The sequence below is a fragment of the Myxine glutinosa genome, chromosome 1, assembly GCF_964187855.1.
Source record: "Myxine glutinosa chromosome 1, kmMyxGlut1.1, whole genome shotgun sequence".
Classification (NCBI taxonomy): domain Eukaryota; kingdom Metazoa; phylum Chordata; class Myxini; order Myxiniformes; family Myxinidae; genus Myxine; species Myxine glutinosa.
This window is the reverse complement of record NC_136261.1, coordinates 273,904,196-273,930,251: the sequence shown is the minus strand read 5'-3', so window position 1 is coordinate 273,930,251 and position 26,056 is coordinate 273,904,196. Positions and strand designations below refer to the sequence as shown.

General features: G+C 43.1%; 2 protein-coding genes across 6 annotated transcripts in view; one reads left to right on the top strand and one right to left on the bottom strand.

Annotated features, from left to right (window-relative positions):
• LOC137437535 (chromobox protein homolog 1) overlaps positions 1-22,136 on the bottom strand; it is a 50,610-nt gene extending 28,474 nt beyond the window's left edge. The window contains exons 1-4 of one of the 5 annotated variants that reach the window (XM_068131966.2): positions 21,924-22,136; positions 21,582-21,685; positions 8,811-8,951; positions 2,327-2,483 (exon numbers count right to left, since the gene is read on the bottom strand). In XM_068131966.2, coding sequence (XP_067988067.1) covers positions 2,327-2,475 — 149 coding nt within the window. In that variant the 5' untranslated portion in view covers positions 2,476-2,483; positions 8,811-8,951; positions 21,582-21,685; positions 21,924-22,136. Of the gene's footprint in view, positions 1-2,326; positions 2,484-2,770; positions 3,308-8,810; positions 8,952-20,928; positions 21,219-21,581; positions 21,719-21,923 lie in introns of those variants that run through there. The other 4 variants (XM_068131957.2, XM_068131939.2, XM_068131948.2 and 1 more) reach the window with 4 other exon arrangements.
• The window catches only part of LOC144891851 (THAP domain-containing protein 1-like), a 656,480-nt gene that overhangs the window by 93,661 nt on the left and 536,763 nt on the right, over positions 1-26,056 (top strand). The gene's annotated exons all lie outside the window — the stretch shown is intronic.

The following is a 26,056-nucleotide window of genomic DNA, read 5'->3' as shown; positions in this document are numbered from 1 at the left end:
AACTCTCGATAGGGAATGAACCCAGGATGTGACAGCACAGAGGAACTCACTCTTACCAAAAAGGTGTAGTGTGGAAAAGTGGTGGACTAGCACTGCAGAGGTTGTTTGGTCAAATCTAGCTGAAGGCAGAAGTATTAAGCATTTTCATTTGAAACCTCTAGAAACAGAGTTATTCTCAGAATTACTGTTACCATCAGATAAAAGGCTAACTGGCTCATTAATGGCACCCAGGTAAAGTAGCCTGCCTGTCCTGTTCTATAAAGCGAGTCCACAGTTTGTGGATAGCTTTTAATGCCCTTTGGACAACTTGAGGTCGGCATTAAAATGCTCTCATGAAACAACACAAAACAATGTTGCCCAGAACCCTGCAAACAGCACATTGATACATTTGAAGTATATTATTGTTTAGTGACCACTTGCAGCTGTAGCAATGCCAAATAGCCAAGTACTGGTATACTTTGAAATATTGCAAAGAACAAAATGTTCCAGGAAACCAGCCGATATGATACCACAATGAGGAAATAGTGTAGAGAGGAATGAAAAAAAAAAAGATGGAGTTGTAGGAAAAGCTTACGAGTTGGAAGCAATCAAATTGACCGAGGTCACAGGTTACCAATGAACTGACAGCATGGCACAGAGGTTGGACGCTTTGAACCGTCCTCGTGGGAGTTCAATTCTCAACAAATCATAAAGCCATAAGAATGGTGGTTCACAGGCAGCGTTTTGCATCAACAAGTGCGTTGCATATCAGGTAGACGTTAAAGGGAAACCCGAACAAATGCATTTCTTCTCAAAAGCATTGAAAATCATTAATCACGATCTAATATGAAGGGAAAAAGTTTTTTTTTTTTGGCCAATCACAAAGTTGCGACAAAAGCCCTAAAGTGTCGATTTTCAAGAGTGATGTCATACTCAACACCCACCTTGATCCAAATAACAGCTTACATAGAGAAACAGTGTATCTCAACTCGGATTCCGATACCGATTCCACAGTCATTCGCAACTCTGAAGGTTCTCAGTATGTTGAAACTGATCGGTGAGATTTTGAAGAAACTATTGGAGACAAAATTAGAGATGGAAATGGTGTCGGGGAAATTATGGAGCTTTATCATTTCGAGCCTTATGTAAGCGATTCAGACGAAAATGGCGACAATGGAGGTGTTAGTGAAGATGAAAATGCCGGTGGCATGTTCACTACAGATTGGTAGGTTTTGTTTTTCTGTTCAATTGATGGTTCATTAGGAATTTTGTATCATTTGATAAATCAGTTACATTACTCCAGAAGAAATATGGCATGACACAGCAGGGACAGCACCCAGGCACACCCGGACACCGCCGACAAAAGGTTGACGAATGCTTTGTCCCACCATCGCAGGCTGACCCGGTGGCCTGTAGTTTACAGTATCGTCCCGTTTCATATTTTCCAGGGGCGCCATTTGTTACCTCCGTCACCAAAGGTGGGTGGAGGTTATGTTTTTGTCCGTCTGTTTGTGAACAGGATATCTCAAAAAGTTGTGGATGGATTTGGACAAAATTTAGTGGAGAGGTTGGGCACGTGACACAGACGAAATGATTAGATTTTGGTGAAGATCCGGATTTGATAATTGTTTCAAAGCGATTCATCACCATTGAGAGATAAGTGAAAACTATGCATCACGATATCTCAAAAATTTATGGACGTATTTGGACAAAATTTCAGACAAACTCTGGTATTTCGGACAAGCCTCATCCAATTTCTGGCAAACTTAGGGTCTTTCGGCCATTGATGTAGCATGACACCATCTCAGTTTGCATTACCGCAACCACCAAGAACTCGGCATATTTGTGGAAAATTATTTACCGTTCCAGTTAAATTTTACCTCGATGTAACCCGTCGACAGTACGAACATGGCGGTCGACTTCTGAGAGTGACGTCACGGCTAAGAGTGAAGAAGATTTCGACTTTAATCCCAGCATTACCTACTTTATAAATCGCGTCGGAAAAAAAGATACATCATATCGATTTTGTAGGGCGTCAAGGGGCGCATTAGCATCCAGATGGTCTGAGCATTTGGGTTCCCCTTTAAGCTGGGAACCGCTCAGCTGGCATAACTTACTGATGGACGTTAAAGAAGATCCCAAAGAGTAGGCGAGTTATTACCATCATCCTGAATAAATTACAAATTCCTGCCCTAATGCAGGGGCACCGCATCAGTGGCACAGATGCACCTGAGTAATGATGCAACCAGCAGGAAAATTCCAAAATGAATCCCAGCGCAATAATAACGTCAGTTATCCCATTTACCGAGAAAGATGGATCATCAAGCCAAAGAGCATAAAGACTCACTCTGAGAATCCCTTCCACTTCAGAAGATACTCTACCCTTCCCTTCATCGTCCTCGAGTTCAAAACCTTCTCTACGATGTATTCCTCAACTTGCTCCACTTCGGGTTCGGGATCTGGATCAGACTTCTTCCTACTTTTCTGCTTGCTCATGGTAGAACCTAGAGAGACAACAGTCAAGCGTGCATAGAAGAGAGGGCCACACGTTGAAGCGATGAAGGTCAACATGCGTTTTCAAGACATGATGAACAAGAACAGGTAAAAAGATATACAATTGACACGTAACCAGGGCTTTCAGACACCAAGGGGATATCAATCTGCATTAGAGCACAATCAACGGTGTCGATATGAAACCCTCGAGGTGACCACTCGGTACCTCAACAACAAAAAAAAAAAAGATAAAAAAAAGAGCGGGATAGTAAAATACGAATAACGTTTCTATTCTTACCAACATTGGATGCCATGGTTTTGTCCGTGCACAGTACTTCACTATTTTGTCGCCTGTGCGGAAACGAAAGTGCTTTTTGTCTTTCAACGCCGCCGGGAGATTCAGAACAATTAGTCACAGCAGCGCGACGCCATTTTCCTCCTCACACGCTTTTTCGTTTCATTAAATGGAAACGAGCACAATACGAACAGCACACGACAATACCGTTTCAACGTTACTTCCTCAGTTCCTACTTTCAAATTAGTCTAATCCCGTTTACTTTTCTGCACTTTATTTCTTGGGTTTCTTTCAAACAAACACTCCCTACCTCGAACTCGAAGTCCGCTACTCGCACTGACGTATTCGAAAAATCAACTCTTCACTCATCGTTCGTTCTGTGATCGAATTCGGTGGTGGCAATTGAAAGATGTTACGATTGATAAACTGATGTTTAACTTAACGGAAATTATCAACGATCCAATAATATTAATACTGCTTTTAAAAAGTATATGGAAGGAACGAGCCTAGATTGCGGAAGTTAGATTATACACCCCAACCAAATCGAGCCCATTATACCCTCAGTCAAAAACTGATTAGCATACGGTAACGAAACCCCGTTGCATTTCTTCTTTAAGCAGTCATGACTTAGTATGTAAAATAAAATAACTTGGAGAATATTATAAGAAGTCGGTTATTAATTTGGGCGGTGTATGAACTATGAATTTTTTTTCAACCATCTATTGTTGAACGATTAAAATATTTCAGACGTTGTCACAACAATTAAATAGGTATTGTGTAGTTGTAATACAGTCAATACAATGCAATAAATAAATTAAACTGGGAATGATTGGATTTTAATTATCTTTTCCTTTCCATGGTTCCATCGCACAAGTCCGACAGTGCATCGCCGAAGGACGATACCCGCGACGTATAAACTAATTTTGAGAGCCAACACATCACATTCCACAAGATAACGACGTATCAACCACCGAACCCCAGCCCCTTTACCTCAAGTTTGTTGTTACGTCATATTGCACGAGAACACATGACGAATTTAAATACAATTTAAAAAAATGTTTGGCGACTTTGACTTCATGCACTCATAAAGTTGTGGTGCTGTGCACACACAACTCGTTTGCCAAGAAAGTAGGCCATCACTCGTTGTACAAACCAAAACACTTTATTCTAGGCTCGCACGTAAGCACTGGGCGGGCTCGACTTTCGAGCCCGCATATATGTCCCGAGGCGACGCCTTGCCCTCGGGCGTGGCCGGTCGGCCGAAAGGCGGGGCATGTATTTCAGTTCCACCCTGCGCCTCGTGACGTCTTTGCTCAGGGCGTGGCCCGAGCCGCGCTTCCACGCCTGGTCGCTCGCGCCACCCACTGGTGCGCAGAATTATTACCCGCTGGCATTGTGTCCGCCACACGCGCCCCCCCCCCAGAATTCCCGCGCACCTGAAGGGTGAGCTTGCGGGGAAGCCGGATGACCCGGCCGAAACGCCCTCTGGCGATGCGTGCAGGGCTGGGGGGTGGCGGGACGATGGGGGTGGGGGGTGCCGGGGGTCTGCCCACCGGGGGGCGGCCTCGACGCGGAGGCAGAGCTGCTTGCGGGGGGTGGTCCAGGTCGAGGTGGGCCGGCTTGAGGCGGTCCACGGAGATACGATCTGGAGTACCGCCGATTTCCACGGTGACGTGCTTGTCCCGGTCTCCAGCACGTGGAAGGGCCCGTCTTACGGGGGCCGCAGCGGTGCCCGGTGGGCGTCGTGCCAGACAAAGACGTACTCCACCGTGTGAAGCTCCGGGGCGACGTGTGAGGACGGGCAACCGTGGTGTGCCGTCGGTACCGGGGCGAACCTCCTGGCGGTCTCCTGAAGGGTGGAGCGCTGTTGCGCCGCGGACCGAGGTGCCGTGGAGTCGGGGATAAATTCGCCCGGTACCCGCAGTGGTTGTCCGAAGACCGGCTCCGCCGAGGATGCGCGCAGGTCGTCCTTGGGCGCCGTCCTGAGGCCCAGTAGGACCCAGGGGAGCCTGTCGGCCCAGCTGCCGTCGGGGAGGCTGGCCCGGAGCGCGGCCTTCATTGAGCGATGGAAGCGCTCGCACAGGCCGCTGGCCTGGGGGTGGGAGGCCATGGTGCGGTGCAGCTTGACGCCGAGCCCTTGCGCCACCGCTCCTCAGAGCTCCGAGGTGAAATGGGGGCCGCGGTCGGACGAGATGTCCGAGGGGGCGCCGAACCGGGCAACCCAAGTGGCGATGAAAGCTTGCGCGACGTCAGCCGCAGCCGTCGCCGCCAATGGCATGGCCTCCGGGTGGTGCGGTCCACCATGGTGAGGAGGTGGGTGAAACCCCACGAGGGGGGCAGAGGTCCCACCAAGTCGACGTGCACATGGTCGAACCTACGTTTGGGCACCGTAAACGGGGCCTGCGTGTGGCGGTGGACTTTCGCGCGCTGGCACGCGAGGCACGTCCTGGCCCGGTCGCGGACGTTCTTCCGGAGGCCATGCCAGACGAACTTCACCGCGACAAGCTTTTGGGAGGCCTTCGTGCCCGGGTGGGACAGGCCATGGATGGCGTCAAAAACCGGGCGCTGCCAGCCAGCGGGCACGATGGGGCGAGGCCGGCCGAGGGAGACGTCGCACAAGAGGGCAGTGCCAGCGACGTCGAACGGCACCTCGGTGATGCGGAGGCCTGTGACGGCGGTCTGCAAGGCCTGGATGTCGGGGTCGGTGGTCTGGTCCGCCGCCATCCGGGCATAGTCGATCCCGAGGTGGACCGCGTGTGCGACAGACCGGGAAAGGCAATCCGCCACCGGGTTGTCCTTACCCGCGACGTGTCGGATGTCCGTCGTGTACTCGGACACGGCAGAGGGGTGACGTTGCTGCCGGGCCGACCACGGCTCGGCGACCTTGGCCATCGCGAAAACAAGGGGCTTGTGATCGACGAAGGCCGTGAACGGGCGGCCCTCGAGAAGATGGCAGAAGTGTCAAACCGCCAGGTGGAGCCCGAGCAGCTCGCGGTCGAAGGTGCTGTACCGGCGTTCGTGCGGGCGGAGCTGCCGGCTAAAAAAACGCCAGCGGCTGCCAAGCACCACTCACCCACTGCGTAGTCCGACGCGTTGGTGGTGAGGGCGATTGGTGCATCGGGCACCGGGTGCGCCATCATGGTGGCGTTGGCCAAGGCCAGCTTTGCGCCCGCAAACGCCGCGTCCATCTCCTCCGTCCAGGCGATATCCCCTTTGCCCGGCTTCCCCCGGAGGGCCTCGTGCAGGGGGCGCAGGAGCTGGGCGACGCGGGGCACGAAGCGGTGATAAAAATTCACCATGCCCAGGAATTCCTAGAGCCCCTTGATTGTGGGGGGCGCGGGAAACTCCTGACCGCCTCCACCTTGGCCGGTAAAGGGATGGCATCGACCAAGAGGTCGATGGCGGTGACGCCGAAACGGCACTCGCGGGGTTGATTATCAGGCCATGCTGGCCCAGGCGTTCTAAGAGCATGCGGAGATGGAGCAGGTGTTCCTCCCGGGACGCGCTCGCGACTCGGATGTCGTCCAGGTAGACGTAGATGAAGGACAAGTCACGCAAGACGCTGCCCATGAGCCGCTGGAACGCCTGGGCCACATTTTTCAACCCAAAAGGCATCCGCAAGAACTTGAAGAGGCCGAAAGGTGTTATGACGGCCGTCTTCGGTACATCGTCCGGTTTTACGGGGACCTGGTGGTAGCCCCGGATGAGGTCCACCTTGGAGAAAATGGTCGTGTTCGCCAACCGGGCGGAAAAGTCCTGAATATGCGGGACTGGGTAGCGGTCGGGGGTGGTGGCGTCGTTGAGCCGGCGGTAGTCACCGCACGGCCGCCACACGCCGCCGGGCTTGGGCACAATGTGCAGAGGAGAGGCCCATGCGCTGTTGGAGCGCCGTACGATGCCCAGCCGCTCCAGCGTGGCAAACTCCGCTTTCGCAATGGCGAGCTTCGTGGGGTCGAGGCGGCGCGCCCGGGCGTAGACCGGTGGTCCGACGGTGGGAATATGGTGTTCCACCCCGTGTTTGACGGCCACCGCTGAAAAGGTGGGCCGTGTGAGTGCCGGGAAACTGGCGAGGAGGCGGGTAAACTCGTCCGCTGCCGGAAGCGTACAGACTAACCTCGCCGGGACGGAACCGCTCAGCAAGCCGCTTGGTAAGCCGCTCGGTGAGCCGCTCAGCGAACAAGCGAGCAAGCTGAAGGTTTCGGCCTGGATGAGGCGTCGACGCTTAACATCCACCAACAGCCCATGCGCACAAAGGAAGTCTGCACCGAGCAGGGCCATTGGCACGCTGGCGGTGACGAAAGACCATCGGAAGCGCTGTCCCCCGAAACGCAGCGAGAGGCAACGCTTCCCGAATGTGCGGATGGGAGTTCCGTTGGCGGCGAGCAAGGCGGGGCCCCGGCCCGCGGCTTGCTTGTCGGACGCGGAGGCAGGGAGGATGCTTACCTGCGCTCCAGTGTCGCACAGAAAACGGTGACCAGACGAGGCGTCTGTGATGAACAGGAAGCTTCCCGGAATGGCCGACGCTCATGGCCGCAAGTGAGCGCCGGCCCGGTCGTTTCCCGACCCGGCGGGCGGCACGCTCTAGCCTTGCGGCCGAACCTGGCATGATCATAACACCAGGTTTGCCCCGGTGGTGGCTGCCGCGTCGGTCGTGACGGCAGTGGTGGACGGGGTGTAGCGGCGGCCACAAGGGGGCGCGGCGCTGAACCCCTCTGCACCGGGATCCAGTAAGGCAGCGCCATGCATCGGCCGCGTGTGCGGTGCTGAAACCTCCGCACCGGGATCCACTACGGCAGCGCCATATGTCGGCCGCGTGTCGCAGGGCGCGAAAAATTTGTCCGCCTCTCTGGCCAGGGCGCGGGGCTCCATTATGGCCGAACCGGCCAGCGCGAGCCACACCTGCGCAGGTAGCTGACGGAGGAAAAGCGCTTGGAAGAGGAAATCCGGGCGTTTGTCGCCAAGAAGGGACAACATGTAATCCATCCGAATGGACGGTCGTGTGTCGCCGATGGCGGGAAGGTCAAGGAGGCGATCGGCGCGGTCGGCCTCCGTGAGCCCAAACGTGGTGAGGAGCAGTCGTTTGAGCGACGCGTACTTGTGGGCGCCCGGCGGGTGCTGAAAGAAGGACACGACGCGGGCGGCAGTGCTGGGCCCGAGGGCTGCGGCCACGTGAAAGTACATGGTGTTGTCCGCCGTGAAGCCCCGGAGTTGGAATTGGGCTTCAGCCTGCACAAACCAAACGTCGGCCTGTGCTTCCCAGAACTCCGGGAGTTTAACGGCGACAGCGTTGGTAGCCATGGCGCGTTCAGGGGTCAGCTACGGCTGAACCAGTCGGGGTCACCAGTGTGGTGCTGTGCACACACAACTCGTTTGCCAAGAAGGTAGGCCACCACTTGTTGTACAAACCAAAACACTTTATTCTAGGCTCGCACGTAAGCACTGGGTGGGCTCGACTTTCGAGCCCACATATATGTCCCGAGGCCACGCCTTGCCCTCGGGCGTGGCCGGTCGGCCGAAAGGCGGTGCATGTATTTCAGTTCCACCCTGCGCCTCGTGACGCCTTTGCTCCGGGCGTGGACCGAGCGTGCTTCCACGCCCGGTCGCTCGCGCCACCCACTGGTGCGCGGAATTATTACCCACTGGCATTGTGTCCACCACAAAGTCGCTTGTTGGATTTGCTTTAAAAAATTTTTTTTAATCCTGGATATACTATAAAACAAGGTGGACGGGGTGTAGTGTGTGAATTCATGATATGAAATTGTGTAGATATGAAATTGATATGATATGATATGAAATTCATGATATGAAATTTCATGATATGAAATCAATATGAAATTCATACACATCATGATAAACAAAAACAAATCTGAAATTCATTCTTGTTCGTTTTTCACAACTGAGAACATTGTCTAGCATTTAAATTCGAAACTTTGAAATATCACTTCGATTTCTGTGCCGTTTTTATAGTATAGCCGCCCGTGGCTATAGGGTAGTCTCTGGCCACAGTGCCGTTTAACCTCTGGGACTACTAGGTTAACAGTACCGGTAGGTGTGCTCTCCAAAGTCGTCTGTTCATGGCGGTCGTATCGGTCTAGTTTCTGGGCTGATTTCTCCAGACTTTGCGGCGCATGCGGAAAGATTGACGGTGCATAATCAGGATGCAGTGGATCTTTCACTGGGTGTCCTATAAGAAAAGAAAAAAAATAGTACCTGGTAATATTTTATCATATTTTATTATAGCTTACCATCATGCTAATTTGTATAATATTGCAGCATACAACAAAAATATAATAATATATGTAGGTTAAAAAAAAAATTAACAAGTACACATACATTCAAAGTACACCGCCCCCATGCCAAATAATTAAATACAGTATCCCACAGCACGGCAATACCGCAGTGCAGCTCATTGAGGCCTGGAGATGGGTGGCTTCGGTGCCCGGCAATGACGATTTGCAATGCCTGGAGATGGCATAGGAAAGGAGCGGTGTACAACAAGTACAAGTACAGATACATTCAAAGTACACCGCCCCCGTGCCAAATAATTCCATATCCAACAGCGCGGCATTGCCGGGGCGCCTACGGCACCCGGCAATACCGCAGTGCAGCTCATTGAGGCTGCATTGGGAGGGAGAGGTGTGCACTAATTGATTGATTAATTGTATAATTAAAATCAATAAAAGATTATCACAAAATATTTTCATAATCAATTGGCTAATAGCATAACTAAACCACTAGTGCTTCATCCAAAGATGTATCTTTTAGAAATGTAATTAAATAAGTCATTAATAAAATATTAAATAATTAATTGATTAATCAATAAATAATTAATCGATTAATCAATAAATAATTAATCGATTAAATGTTTAATCAATAAATCAAAAATATCCTTTATAGCCACATCACTTGGTCACTCATGTCCAAATATTAGCTTCCTAGCTCAAAAGGTGCCTGAGATATTGGCCAAATGAGAAAGAAAATAAATAAATGATTAATAATGAAAATAAATAAATAATAATCATTAAAAAATTAAATTATTAATCAATTCGGTCACAGAACACATAAACCACCACCATTTCATCAGAATCTGTAACTGGAATTTTTAATTTTTTTAAAGTAATTAATCGAATAATGAAATAATTAATCGATTAATTGATTAATTGATTAATCAATAAATCAAAAATATCCTTGAAAGCCACATCACTTGGTCACTCATGTCCAAATAGTAGCTTCCGATCTCAAAAGGTGCCTGAGATATTGGCCAAATGAGAAAGAAAATTAATAAATGATTAATAATGAAAATAAATAAATAATAATCATTAAAAAAATAAATTATTAATCAATTCGGTCAGAGAACACATAAACCACCACCATTTCATCAGAGTCTGTAACTTAATTTATTTTTTTTGTCATTAATCGAATAATTAAATAATTAATCGATTAATTGATTAATTGATTAATTAATAAATCAAAAATAGCATTTGCAGCCAAATCACCTGGTCATTGGCATGTCCAAATATCAGCTTCCTAACTCAAAAGGTGCCTGAGTTAATGGTCAGAAGAGAAAGGAAATTTGATTAATTAAATAAGTACTTAATTAATCGCTAATAATTAAATAACTCCTCAATTAATTGATTATTCAAAAAACAAAAAATACCGTTTTGGACAAAGGACTTGCTCACTACTGTGCCGCAATTTCAGCTTCCTAGCTCAAAGGATGGCTGAGATATCGTCCGGACAAACAAACAAGAAAGAAAACAAACAAACAAGAAAGAAAGAAAACAAGTACACATACATTCAAAGTACACCGCCCCATGCCAAATAATTAAATATGCTGCAGCGCGGCATTGCCGGGGCGCCTCGGGCGCCCGGCAATACCGCAGTGCAGCTCATTGAGGCTGCATTGGGAGGGAGAGGTGTACACTAATTGATTGATTAATTGTATAATTAAAATCAATAAAATATTATCACAAAATATTTTCATAATCAATTGGCTAATCGCATAACTAAACCACGAGTGCTTCATCCGAAGATGTATCTTTTAGAAATTTAATTAAATAAGTCATTTATAAAAAATTAAATAATTAATTGATTACTCAATAAATAATTAATCGATTAATCAATAAATAATTAATAGATGAAATGATTAATCAATAAATCAAAAATATCCTTGATAGCCACATCACTTGGTCACTCCTGTCCAAATATTAGCTTCCCAGCTCAAAAGGTGCCTGAGATATTGGCCAAATGAGAAAGAAAATAAATAAATGATTAATAATGAAAATAAATAAATAATAATCATTAAAAAATTAAATTATTAATCAATTCGGTCACAGAACACAGAAACCACCACCATTTCATCAGAATCTGCAACTGAATTTTTTTTTTTATCGTAATTAATCAAATAATTAAATAATTAATCGATTAATTGATTGATCAATAAATCAAAAATATCCTTGATAGCCACATCACTTGGTCACTCATGTCCAAATATTAGCTTCCCAGCTCAAAAGGTGCCTGAGATATTGGCCAAATGAGAAAGAAAATAAATAAATGATTAATAATGAAAATAAATAAATAATAATCATAAAAAAATTAAATTATTAATCAATTTGGTCAGAGAACACATAAACTACCACTATTTCATCAGAATCTGTAACTTAAAAAAAAAAAAAATTTTGGTCATTCATCGAATAATTAAATAATTAATCGATTAATTGATTAATTAATAAATCAAAAATATCCTTTGCAGCCAAATCACCTGGTCATTGGCATGTCCAAATGTCAGCTTCCTAACTCAAAAGGTGCCTGAGTTAATGGTCAGAAGAGAAAGGAAATTTGATTAATTAAATAAGTACTTAATTAATCGCTAATAATTAAATAACTCCACAATTTATTGATTAATCAAAAAAAAAAAATACCGTTTTTGACAAAGCACGTTCTCACTATTAATAATAATAATAATAATGCATTTATTTTATATAGCGCTTTTCAGGAAGCCCAAAGACGCTTTGACAGAGTGCAAAACATAACGCATAGCAAAACATAAAGACAATTGCAAAAAAAGAAGAATCAATAGGGAAATATTCAAAGCACAAAGGAGGGAGAAGGAGAGGAGATAGTCAGGGGTTAGATGCTGTGGGTTAAATGTTGAATGCAGTGTTGAACAGGTGGGTCTTGAGTGATGTTTTGAATGTGGTGAGTGAGGAGGAGTCTCTGATGGTGTGAGGTAGCGAGTTCCAGAGGGTGGGAGCAGCGATGGAGAAGGCCCTGTCCCCCCAGGATCTAAATTTGGTCCGGATGGGGGGGGTCAGGAGGTTGGTACCAGCAGAGCGGAGGTTGCGGGTGGGAGTGTGTCTGGAGAGGAGGTCAGCCAGGTAGGATGGGGCCAGGTTATGGAGGGCTTTGTAGGTCAAGAGGAGGATTTTGTACTGGATTCTCTGGGAGATGGGGAGCCAGTGAAGCTTGTAAAGGACGGGGGTGATGTGGTCACGGGTCCGGGAATGGGTGAGTAGACGGGCAGCGGAGTTCTGAATGTTGTGCCAAAATTTCAGCTTCCTAGCTCAAAGGATGGCTGAGATATCGCCCGGACAAACAAACAAGAAAGAAAACAAGAAACCAGAGTGAAAACTGAGTACTCTCTTTCAGTGTGCGTCACTGCCGAGCCCCCTTTGGTGCCCGGCAATGACGATTTGCAATGCCTGGAGATGGCATAGGAAAGGAGCGGTGTACAACAAACAAACAAACAAACAACCAGAGTGAAAACTGAGTACTCTCTTTCAGCGTGCGTCACTGCCGAGCCCCCTTTGGTGCCCGGCAATGACGATTTGCAATGCCTGGAGATGGCATAGGAAAGGAGCGGTGTACAATAAGTACACATACATTCAAAGTACACCGCCCCCATGCCAAATAATTAAATATCCTACAGAGCGGCATTGCCGGGGCGCCTCAGGCGCCCGGCAATACCGCAGTGCAGCTCATTGAGGCTGCATTGGGAGGGAGAGGTGTACACTAATTGATTGATTAATTGTATAATTAAAATCAATAAAAGATTATCACAAAATATTTTCATAATCAATTGGCTAATCGCATAACTAAACCACTAGTGCTCATCCGAAGATGTATCTTTTAGAAATTTAATTAAATAAGTCATTTATAAAAAATTAAATAATTAATTGATTACTCAATAAATAATTAATCGATTAATCAATAAATAATTAAAAGATGAAATGATTAATCAATAAATCAAAAATATCCTTGATAGCCACATCACTTGGTCACTCATGTCCAAATATTAGCTTCCCAGCTCAAAAGGTGCCTGAGATATTGGCCAAATGAGAAAGAAAATAAATAAATGATTAATAATGAAGATAAATAAATAATAATCATTAAAAAATTAAATTATTAATCAATTCGGTCACAGAACACATAAACCACCACCATTTCATCAGAATCTGTAACTGGGGGAAAAAAAATTTTTTTTAGTAATTAATCGAATAATTAAATAATTAATCGATACATTGATTAATTGATTAATTAATAAATCAAAAATATCCTTGATAGCCACATAACCTGGTCACTCATGTCCAAATATTAGCTTCCGAGCTCAAAAGGTGCCTGAGATATTGGCCAAATGAGAAAGAAGATAAATAAATGATTAATAATGAAAATAAATAAATAATAATCATTAAAAAATTAAATTATTAATCAATTCGGTCAGAGAACACATAAACCACCACCATTTCATCAGAATCTGTAACTTAATTTTTTTTTTTGTCATTAATCGAATAATTAAATAATTAATCGATTAATTGATTAATTGATTAATTAATAAATCAAAAATAGCATTTGCAGCCAAATCACCTGGTCATTGGCATGTCCAAATATCAGCTTCCTAACTCAAAAGGTGCCTGAGTTAATGGTCAGAAGAGAAAGGAAATTTGATTAATTAAATAAGTACTTAATTAATCGCTAATAATTAAATAACTCCTCAATTAATTGATTATTCAAAAAAAAATAAATACCGTTTTGGACAAAGGACTTGCTCACTACTGTGCCGCAATTTCAGCTTCCTAGCTCAAAGGATGGCTGAGATATCGTCCGGACAAACAAACAAGAAAGAAAACAAACAAACAAGAAAGAAAGAAAACAAGTACACATACATTCAAAGTACACCGCCCCATGCCAAATAATTAAATATCCTGCAGCGCGGCATTGCCGGGGCGCCTCCGGCGCCCGGCAATACCGCAGTGCAGCTCATTGAGGCTGCATTGGGAGGGAGAGGTGAACACTAATTGATTGATTAATTGTATAATTAAAATCAATAAAATTTTATCACAAAATATTTTCATAATCAATTGGCTAATCGCATGACTAAACCACGAGTGCTTCATCCGAAGATGTATCTTTTAGAAATTTAATTAAATAAGTCATTTATAAAAAATTAAATAATTAATTGATTACTCAATAAATAATTAATCGATTAATCAATAAATAATTAATAGATGAAATGATTAATCAATAAATCAAAAATATCCTTGATAGCCACATCACTTGGTCACTCATGTCCAAATATTAGCTTCCCAGCTCAAAAGGTGCCTGAGATATTGGCCAAATGAGAAAGAAAATAAATAAATGATTAATAATGAAAATAAATAAATAATAATCATTAAAAAATTAAATTATTAATCAATTCGGTCACAGAACACAGAAACCACCACCATTTCATCAGAATCTGTAACTGAATTTTATTTATTTATAGTAATTAATCGAATAATTAAATAATTAATCGATTAATTGATTGATCAATAAATCAAAAATATCCTTGATAGCCACATCACTTGGTCACTCATGTCCATATATTAGCTTCCCAGCTCAAAAGGTGCCTGAGATATTGGCCAAATGAGAAAGAAAATAAATAAATGATTAATAATGAAAATAAATAAATAAATCATAAAAAAATTAAATTATTAATCAATTTGGTCAGAGAACACATAAACTACCACTATTTCATCAGAATCTGTAACTTTAAAAAAAAAAATTTTTTTGTCATTAATCGAATAATTAAATAATTAATCGATTAATTGATTAATTAATAAATCAAAAATATCCTCTGCAGCCAAATCACCTGGTCATTGGCATGTCCAAATGTCAGCTTCCTAACTCAAAAGGTGCCTGAGTTAATGGTCAGAAGAGAAAGGAAATTTGATTAATTAAATAAATACTTAATTAATCGCTAATAATTAAATAAATTCTCAATTTATTGATTAATCAAAAAAAAAAAAATACCGTTTTTGACAAAGGACTTGCTCACTATTGTGCCGAAATTTCAGCTTCCTAGCTCAAAGGATGGCTGAGATATCGCCCGGACAAACAAACAAGAAAGAAAACAAGAAAGAAAACAAACAAGTACACATACATTCAAAGTACACCGCCCCATGCCAAATAATTAAATATGCTGCAGCGCGGCATTGCCGGGGCACCTCCGGCGCCCGGCAATACCGCAGTGCAGCTCGTTGAGGCTGCATTGGGAGGGAGAGGTGTACACTAATTGATTGATTAATTGTATAATTAAAATCAATAAAAGATTATCACAAAATATTTTCATAATCAATTGGCTAATCGCATAACTAAACCACTAGTGCTTCATCCGAAGATGTATCTTTTAGAAATTTAATTAAATAAGTCATTTATAAAAAATTAAATAATTAATTGATTACTCAATAAATAATTAATCGATTAATCAATAAATAATTAATCGATTAAGTGATTAATCAATAAATCAAAAATATTCTTAATGGCCACATCACTTGGTCACTCATGTCCAAATATTAGCTTCCCAGCTCAAAAGGTGCCTGAGATATTGGCCAAATGAGAAAGAAAATAAATAAATGATTAATAATGAAAAGAAATAAATAATAATCATAAAAAAATTAAATTATTAATCAATTTGGTCAGAGAACACATAAACTACCACTATTTCATCAGAATCTGTAACTTTAAAAAAAAAAATTTTTTTTGTCATTAATCTAATAATTAAATAATTAATCGATTAATTGATTAATTAATAAATCAAAAATATCCTTTGCAGCCAAATCACCTGGTCATTGGCATGTCCAAATATCAGCTTCCTAACTCAAAAGGTGCCTGAGTTAATGGTCAGAAGAGAAAGGAAATTTGATTAATTAAATAAGTACTTAATTACTCGCTAATAATTAAATAACTCCTCAATTTATTGATTAATCAAAAAAAAAAAAATACAGTTTTTGACAAAGGACTTGCTCACTATTGTGCCGAAATTTCAGCTTCCTAGCTTAAAGGATGGCTGAGATATCGTCCGGAAAAACAAACAAGAAAGCAAGAAAGCAAGAAAGAAAACAAGAAACCAGAGTGAAAACTGAGTACTCTCTTTCAGCGTGCGTCACTGCCGAGCCCCCTTTGGTGCCCGGCAATGACGATTTGCAATGCCTGGAGATGGCATAGGAAAGGAGCGGTGTACAACAAGTACACATACATTCAAAGTACACCGCCCCATGCCAAATAATTAAATATGCTGCAGCGCGGCATTGCCGGGGCGCCTCCGGCGCCCGGCAATACCGCAGTGCAGCTCATTGAGGCTGCATTGGGAGGGAGAGGTGTACACTAATTGATTGATTAATTGTATAATTAAAATCAATAAAAGATTATCACAAAATATTTTCATAATCAATTGGCTAATCGCATAACTAAACCACTAGTGCTTCATCCGAAGATGTATCTTTTAGAAATTTAATTAAATAAGTCATTTATAAAAAATTAAATAATTAATTGATTACTCAATAAATAATTAATCGATTAATCAATAAATAATTAATAGATGAAATGATTAATCAATAAATCAAAAATATCCTTGATAGCCACATCACTTGGTCACTCATGTCCAAATATTAGCTTCCCAGCTCAAAAGGTGCCTGAGATATTGGCCAAATGAGAAAGAAAATAAATAAATGATTAATAATGAAAATAAATAAATAATAATCATAAAAAAATTAAATTATTAATCAATTTGGTCAGAGAACACATAAACTACCACTATTTCATCAGAATCTGTTACTGAAAAAAAAATTTTTTTTTTGTCATTAATCGAATAATTAAATAATTAATCGATTAATTGATTAATTAATAAATCAAAAATATCCTTTGCAGCCAAGTCACCTGGTCATTGGCATGTCCAAATGTCAGCTTCCTAACTCAAAAGGTGCCTGAGTTAATGGTCAGAAGAGAAAGGAAATTTGATTAATTAAATAAGTACTTAATTATAAATAAAAAATATAACCACCTTTAGAGGCCATTTTTCCCCGCAAAGCGGGGGTTGGCCTTTTTCGGGAACCGTGGTTGTTGTTGTTTTTCGGTCCCCTTTTTGAAGCAATGTTTTACGGCCGGATGCCCTTCCTGACGCCAACCCGTTTTGCCGCCTTTAATGACAAACAGGGAATTACCAGTGAACTGGTACTCAATTAGCCGACCTCGGAAGGATGACAGGCTGAGTCAACCCCCCTGGCGTTAATTCAGCGATCGACCGGGATTCGAACCCAGGATCCTTGGATCCTAAGCCGGCACCCTAGCCGCCAGCCCAACACCAGGGCTTACTTATTACTGAAATAAGTACTTAATTAATCGCTAATAATTAAATAACTCCTCAATTTATTGATTAATCAAAAAAAAATAATATCGTTTTTGACAAAGGACTTGCTCACTATTGTGCCGAAATTTCAGCTTCCTAGCTCAAAGGATGGCTGAGATATCGCCCGGACAAACAAACAAGAAAGAAAACAAGTACACATACATTCAAAGTACACCGCCCCCATGCCAAATAATTAAATATCCTACAGCGCGGCATTGCCGGGGCGCCTCAGGCGCCCGGAAATACCGCAGTGCAGCTCATAGAGGCTGCATTGGGAGGGAGAGGTGTACACTAATCGATTGATTAATTGTATAATTAAAATCAATAAAAGATTATCACAAAATATTTTCTTAATCAATTAGCTAATAGCATAACTAAACCACTTGTGCTTCATCCGAAGATGTATCTTTCAGAAATGTAATTAAATAAGTCATTAATAAAAAATTAAATAATTAATTGATTACTCAATAAATAATTAATCGATTAAATGATTAATCAATAAATCAAAAATATACTTGATAGCCACATCACTTGGTCACTCATGTCCAAATATTAGCTTCCCAGCTCAAAAGGTGCCTGAGATATTGGCCAAATGACAAAGAAAATAAATAAATGATTCATAATGAAAATAAATAAAAAATTAAATTATTAATCAATTTGGCCAGAGAACACATAAACTACCACTATTTCATCAGCATCTGTAACTTAAAAAAAAAATTTTTTTTTGTCATTAATCGAATAATTAAATAATTAATCGATTAATTGATTAATTAATAAATCAAAAATATCCTTTGCAGCCAAATCACCTGGTCATTGGCATGTCCAAATGTCAGCTTCCCAACTCAAAGGTGCCTGAGTTAATGGTCAGAAGAGAAAGGAAATTTGATTAATTAAATAAGTACTTAAAAAACCACCGTTTAGAGGCCATTTTTCCCCGCAAAGCGGGGGTTGGCCTTTTCGGGGACCGTGGTAGTTGTTGTTTTTTGGTCCCCTTTTTGAAGCAATGTTTTACGGCCGGATGCCCTTCCTGACGCCAACCCTTTTTGCCGCCTTCAACGACAAACAGGGAATTAACAGTGAACTGGTACTCAATTAGCCGACCTCGGAAGGATGAACAGGCTGAGTCAACCCCCCTGGCATTAATTCGGCGATCGACCGAGATTCGAACCCAGGATCCTAGGTATCCTAAGCCGGCACACTTGCCGCTAGCCCAACACCAGGGATAATATCGTCATAAATAAGTACTTAATTAATCGCTAATAATTAAATAACTCCTCAATTTATTGATTAATCAAAAAAAAAAAAAAAGGTTTTTGACAAAGGACTTGCTCACTATTGTGCCGAAATTTCAGCTTCCTAGCTCAAAGGATGGCTGAGATATCGTCCGGACAAACAAACAAGAAAGAAAATAAAACATCACCCACAGGGTGAACCGTATCTTGCCAAAGTGACCTTGACCTTCATAATTTTGTGTGCTAAAGGGTATCTCTAAAAGACTCTGATATGCGAACTTACAAGAGTTTCCAAAGGGAACTGTGCTCTACAGAGTGACCTAAACAATGCGAACTAAAGCAATACAATATACATGAAAAGTGCAGTTTTTTCGTCATAACGCCGTCAAATGACGTCACATTGTCAAACTAGTTATATGTTTGGAAAGCACTCAACAAGGGCTTCAATTTGAGGTACTACTCGATATGGTAACTGAAACTTGAAAATTTTACCTTTTGGTCAAAATTGAATGACCTTCAAAATGACCTTGAAGGTCAAGGCCGATCGACACCAAAAACTAATCAACTGAGCGCCATACCACACCCTATATACCCACCAAGTTTGGAGATCATAAGATCAAAGTTACTCAAAAAATAAGGGTTTCGTAATTTGACCTTGGGGTCAATAATTTTCGACCTCCAGCGCTAACCATGAAGGTCAAGGCCGATCGCCACCAAAAACTAATCAGCTGAGCGCCGGACCATATACTAGATTCCCATGAAGTTTGGAGACGATCCGATCAAAGTTACTCAAAAAATAAGGGTTTCGTTGACCTCCATGATTGACCGCAAAGTGACCTTGACCTTTGACCTTGACCTTCAAAATTTTGTGTGCTGAAGGGTATCTCTATAGGACTCTGATATGCGAAGTTACAGGAGTTTCCAATAATAACTGTGGTCTACAGAGTGATCTAAACGTGAAAAAAAATGATTAACCACAAACAAAAAAACAAAAAAACAAACAAAAAAACAAACATACAAGCTGACTAATACATCTTGCAAAAACTTCGTTTTGGCAAGATAACAAGAAAACAAACAAACAAACAACCAGAGTGAAAACTGAGTACTCTCTTTCAGCGTGCGTCACTGCCGAGCCCACTTCGGTGCCCGGCAATGACGATTTGCAATGCCTGGAGATGGCATAGGAAAGGAGCGGTGTACAACAAGAAAACAAGAAAACAAGAAAGAAACCAGAGTGAAAACTGAGTACTCTCTTTCAGCGTGCGTCACTGCTGAGCCCCCTTCGGTGCCCGGCAATGACGATTTGCAATGCCTGGAGATGGCATAGGAAAGGAGCGGTGTACAACAAACAAACAAACAAACAAACAAATAACCAGAGTGAAAACCGAGTACTCCCTTTCAGCGTGCGTCACTGCCGAGTCCCCTTCGGTGCCCAGCAATGACGATTTGCAATGCCTGGAGATGGCATAGGAAAGGAGCGGTGTACAACAAACAAACAAACAACCAGAGTGAAAACTGAGTACTCCCTTTCAGCGTGCGTCACTGCCGAGCCCCCTTCGGTGCCCAGCAATGACGATTTGCAATGCCTGGAGATGGCAGAGGAAAGGTGCGGTGCACAACAAACGGAGTGAAAACTGAGTACTCCCTTTCAGCATGCGTCACTGCCGAGCCCCCTTCGGTGCCCGGCAATGACGATTTGCAATGCCTGGAGATGGCATAGGAAAGGAGCGGTGTACAACAAACAAACAAACAAACAAACAAACAAACAACCAGAGTGAAAACTGAGTACTCCCTTTCAGCGTGCGTCACTGCCGAGCCCCCTTCGGTGCCCAGCAATGACGATTTGCAATGCCTGGAGATGGCATAGGAAAGGAGCGGTGTACAACAAACAAACAAACAACCAGAGTGAAAACTGAGTACTCCCTTTCAGCGTGCGTCACTGCCGAGCCCCCTTCGGTGCCCAGCAATGACGATTTGCAATGCCTGGAGATGGCATAGGAAAGGTGCGGTGTACAATATTAATTTAGAATGTGATATATATATAACTGATTTATTAACAAGTTCAAGTAAGCTTACGTGAAATAATAACTATCCTAATTGTGTGAAAAGTCCTTTATTCTTAACAGCACCTTAATGGTTAAATTATTAGTTTGCAATGAACCCCCCTTTGTCACCAACTTAAATGCAAACAGAACATAATTGTATCCATTAATTACCCTAAATAAACCTTAAGTGAATGGAAATGTTTTATGCTATGCACGAATTACCAGAAAGAAAGTGATCTGAGCAGACCACCCTTGATTTTGGCGGGCTCCAGTGAGAGCCGTCTTCATTCTCCCTGTCGATGGCTGTCAGCCATTTGTCTCTTCTTTCAGGGCTTTTCCCCCGTTTAGGAAGTTCAAAATAAGATCTTTTCTCTCCCGGTTTCCAGTTGTGGTTGGTACAACCAAAAACTACACAGCTTTTGGGCATTTTGAAGCGAGAAAATAGCGTTAAAATGGTGTTGAACAGTGCAGTGGAGCGTTGGCGCCCGCGGAACTACATAACTTCCGGTTAGTGCACCCTTCGTCCCTTCGCGACAACAGTCACGTGATTGGATACGTTGAAAACAAACCAAAAAGGGCGCGTGGTACAGCCGGAAATTATGGAAACGGTGTACGTTATTTGATCATAACTCGCTTAATTATTGTCTGACCTTTAAAACTTTAACTTCCCGACGGGCTAGAAGTAGGCCTAATTCTCTTTCTAACAATATAAAGTTTTATGAAAAATAATACGAAATGTTTGTGTAGCCGCCCGCGGATATACGTAACTTCCGGTTAGTGCACCCTTCGCGACAACAGTCACGTGATTGGATACGTTGAAAACAAACCACAAAAGAGCACGTGTTACAGCTCACTTCCGGTAGTCTCGCCCTCACCTATAGCGTTAACCTGTCAGATGGGTTTTGTTTTCAACGGCAGCCAGGTTGCTATGGTCCACAGTGCCCGGATGTAGCCACACTTCCGGTAGTCTCGCCCTCACCTATTCGAGCGGTGGAGCACGAGTGGCGAATGCATGACATTGGCAAGTGAATGGCAAAAGAATGAATATAGGAACGACACACGGGAATAATTAAAATGAAAACAAAAGACCAGCGTGAAATATTAGGTGGTGGAATGAATAAAATTCGACAAATCAACAGGTGAACAACACGGGAAACGGAATTTTGTTTTTTCTGCACGCGCACGGTAACGCAGCACGAGCCGCCGTGCACTTTCACCTTTTGCGCCTTCGAGTCTCTAATTTACATATGCAACGTGTCAGCCAATCGCCGACGCGAGTTGGGCAAGAGCGAAGGGTTTCAGCCAATCGGATGGGCCGTTTAATGCACGCCACGCCCAGATCAGGCCCGCCCGCTCCTCGTGTATCCGACGCTTGTCCGCCTCCCATCCACGTCGACAGCCCTGTGCTCTCGTCTCCAATACGGAACCCCAGCTCCTGGAGACGCGCGCGCTTGGCAAAGGCTACCACAGCATGCTATTTGCGCCGAGGTACGGTGTCCTCGCCGTCTTCACAGCCCCAGCCCGTGGCGTCGTAGCCTCGCACGATCGTTTCTGTCATGCGCACCCAGACCGAGGGTAAAAACGCCTCGAACAGCAGCAGCAGCCGGGTTCCATATGGTAAAAGCGTTTGGTACGTTGTTGTAAAAAAAAAAACGCGGCCTCACTGCGTCCAGGTCGCTTTACACGGTGTTGCCCAATAGCTAGCACGTGTTTGCAGCGGCTGCCCTGATAAAATGCTTGAACTGCCGAGATCAGCACTATCTATACGCAGAGCAAACAATTCAGCCCCGAGGAAAGTTCTCTGCAATGAACAACTGTGGGGGTGATGTTACAAGTGTTCAAAAGGTCACTCGCTCAACCCCCCGCCAGATAGATTTTACTTTTTTTGTTGTGTATCATGCAGAAGTTTACTCAAACTACCTTCACTGTACTTTACAGATCCCTCTTAGCCCACGAACATATACTCGAAGAAGAAGAAGGAGAAGAGGAAGAGGAACACATTTTGGACGTGCAGATTTGTGGAATGGAATGGTTGTCAGGTTAAGGTTCTGTCGTTCACTTAGACTTTGATTTTTCTGCTGGTCAGTGCATGACAGAACTTCACTCTGGCCTTCACAAGCACCTCGATATTAATTAATTTTTTTTTTTGTTGTATACAAGATCGAGGCTCGTGAAAGAGCTGAAGAGAACTAAAGAGAGCTGAAAGCACACTATATGTAACCAGACTTCGCAACATTACTACTACTGCTCCCACTTTTTTGTGGGGTCGGCCAAGAGGTATATATTCGTCCCACGTCTTTCACAAACTGACTGGCCTGGTCTAGAGTCCCTGTATATAGAGAGTTGTGTCAACTCAAATTTGGACGCCATTTTGTGTCTAAGTGTGTCGGATTAGATATACATGTACATTCGCGATATGGGGTGATATATTCTAAACCTGCTAAAAAAAATTTTACTACACATATTTAGTCTTATTATTACATACAGGTGATATTTGTTTTGTCAAAAACTCAGCTATTGCCGTGAAAAAGAGCTGTGTGGTGATATTAAAAGTGGTATGGCAATGCATATTACAAGCCAACACTGCATATAAGAGCTAACATTATAAGTAAGACAAACCAATGCTGTCGTTCTCTGAATTTTAATAACTTTTAGAAAGGAGTGTGGGCATATCCAATATTTTTTAAAGGGTGCCGAGAGCAATTCCGGTGTAGGACTTCCAGCCGACATATAGTCTAACACACTTAAAACAAATTCTGTACGTGGTATTGCCATATTTCTATAGTGTACAACTTTAGTTTTATCGACATTTATATTCAATTTCCATTGTAATGATTTAACAAGCTGCAAGTCAGCTTCTGTCTCTGACATAAGGAAAACGTCATCGGCATCTAGTAAGATTGAAACGTTCATTTATTACTACACCCTTGCCCAGAACTCTGATGGATATTGCCTGATCGATTAATATGTTTCATAGCTGGCGACTTAATTAACCCTTAATTTTCGACTGCGCCAGGCCGTAATTAAACAGAGAAAAAACTTTTAAAAATACCTGCAGTGTTCACGGTTCGTCTAGTCGAACAGATATGGAAAAGCACAGATACGACGTCGTATTCACCATAACTTGTTTATCACCAGGAACACGATGAGGCCAACACAGTAAACATTCAGTACAAAACTTGGTTCATACATTCAGTACAGAATCTATACATCTTATATTTCCCAGATTGGTTTGACCAACCAAAAGCAGAACAACCAGTCATTTTGTTTGGCAATAAACAACATTCCCGTACCAAGCTGACGTTCACGCACGGTGAAGTTAGACACAAAATGGCGCCACGAAATCACGTGACCAGAAATCTCGGGTCAGCGCATGGCGCAACTCTCTTTATACAGGGACTCTAGCCTGGTCTAACTTTTGACTGGAGTTGACTTGGGCAGGATTTTTTGGAATTTGCTGAGGGTGTCGGTGATTCATCGCAGCCCCTTCACGAAAGACGTACCACGAGTTGAGATCTTTTAACGTAGGCGGACCGATGCTAGCAGACGGTACGGCGAGCTTAACGTCCCTCTGAGGAACGCAGCACCTCGTGATGCCGCAGCACCCTCCCTGCGAAGCACCAATCCGACCGGGTCGGGAATCGAATCCAGATTAGAGAGCTCAAAGGTTAATGCTCTTCTTCCTTTGCATCATCCTGTCAGACAAACCCTTCTGAAACAATATCCTTGCATTTCATTGCTTAGAAGGGAACAAGAATCGCTGTGTTGCTCAGATACTTTTCATGGCCACGCAGAGATAAACCTTTGTTGGAGTAGAGGTTAGTTCGACGAAAGAATGAAAATAGTTTTGCTTTGACCCGAGGATAAATTATTCATCGTGCTTCTTCCGAACAACGCTCTTTTGTTTAAAAAAAAAATGTTGTGCATGCTGCCATACTGCCACAGCACTTCAAAGGACATTTTGTTTTTCTATGTTCCTTTTCCAAGCACTTGATTGCCCGAAGGCCTTATTTTCTGATTCAACTATATAAACATTATCAAGGTAATTTCACAAAATAGTTCCCAATTTTTCATTGCAGATTTGGCCTTCTTTCAATTTCCATTGCCTATTCTGTGTTGCAAAATGTCAATCTCATTCTTCCCTCCGAGTCTTCACGACAGCTGTTCACCACATCCCACATCACCCTCTCCATCCAAAACCATGATCTTTTCTACCCCCGTTAACCCACGCCTCACCCAAGCCCACCTTCCAAATTTTAGATTTTTTTGTCCTTCCTGAGAGTTTGCTTCCAAATCCATCTTTTTCCACCGCATGCGTCCGCCCCTATCCCTCATTCCTCCCCACACCCATTATTTGTCCAAGTCTCCCTCTCTTTTGTCCTTCAACTCTGCTGTTGGTTAACCCTCCCTTTGCCTCCATCTACACTGTTCATTGCTTTATGTTGCGGCGTGATCTGTTCAGTGTTGTAGCTCTGCCATGAGCCTTGACCTTGTATACAACAAAAAAATATATATATTGAAAGACTCACCAGCGTTCCTCCTTCCAGGTACATTTTACGCAAGGAGGAATTGTTGATCAATATTCGGTCATCAAAATTCCCAGCAATGTTGCGAGTATTCCGCTCGTCGACATGGTGTTTCAGGACAAGAGCCAGGGCATTGCCCGGTAATGAGATTGGGAAATACACGATGAGCAGCCAGCTTTGTACTCCACCGGCCTGCCAACCAGCTATCTTCCCTTGTCTTCGGCTCGGCAAGCTCTGCAAACTGGCACCACCTGTGGATCTACCCACAGCTCACTTGTTCAACCATCTTGATATTCTTTGCAGGGTCATTTCTCGCTTACCTCAACGGTTCACGTCAGTAGGGTGTCGATGCTGCTTATTGTCCGCAAGTGTAAATACATTTTGTGACACCTGCATGTTGTATATTTTTGCTCGATTGCTCATTCATTTGAGACCTGTGTCAGCAAGATATTGCAATGGCCCTTTGATGTCCAGCATTTAATTCTTGTTCTGTAAAGATTCGATTGTATGTTCACTTCTTTGGTTCTCATTTGTAATCGATTTTTCAAATCTCCATTTCCTTATTGCTCTTTGATCCAAGTTGTTTTTTTTGTAACCTCACTGTATATACACTTAATTAATTATTTTTTATTTATTTAATTAATTTTGTTTTATTTATTTCATTTATTTATTTCATTTATATTATTTATTTCACTGATTGATAGATCTTGTATTCCAGCTGTTGTGGAAATGTCTGCATGCCTTTGTCTCATCGTTTGTGTTCCGCATCAATGTAGATTTGTTCACACTTTTGGCTGCTGACATCGGCCTTTGCTCTTTTTTTT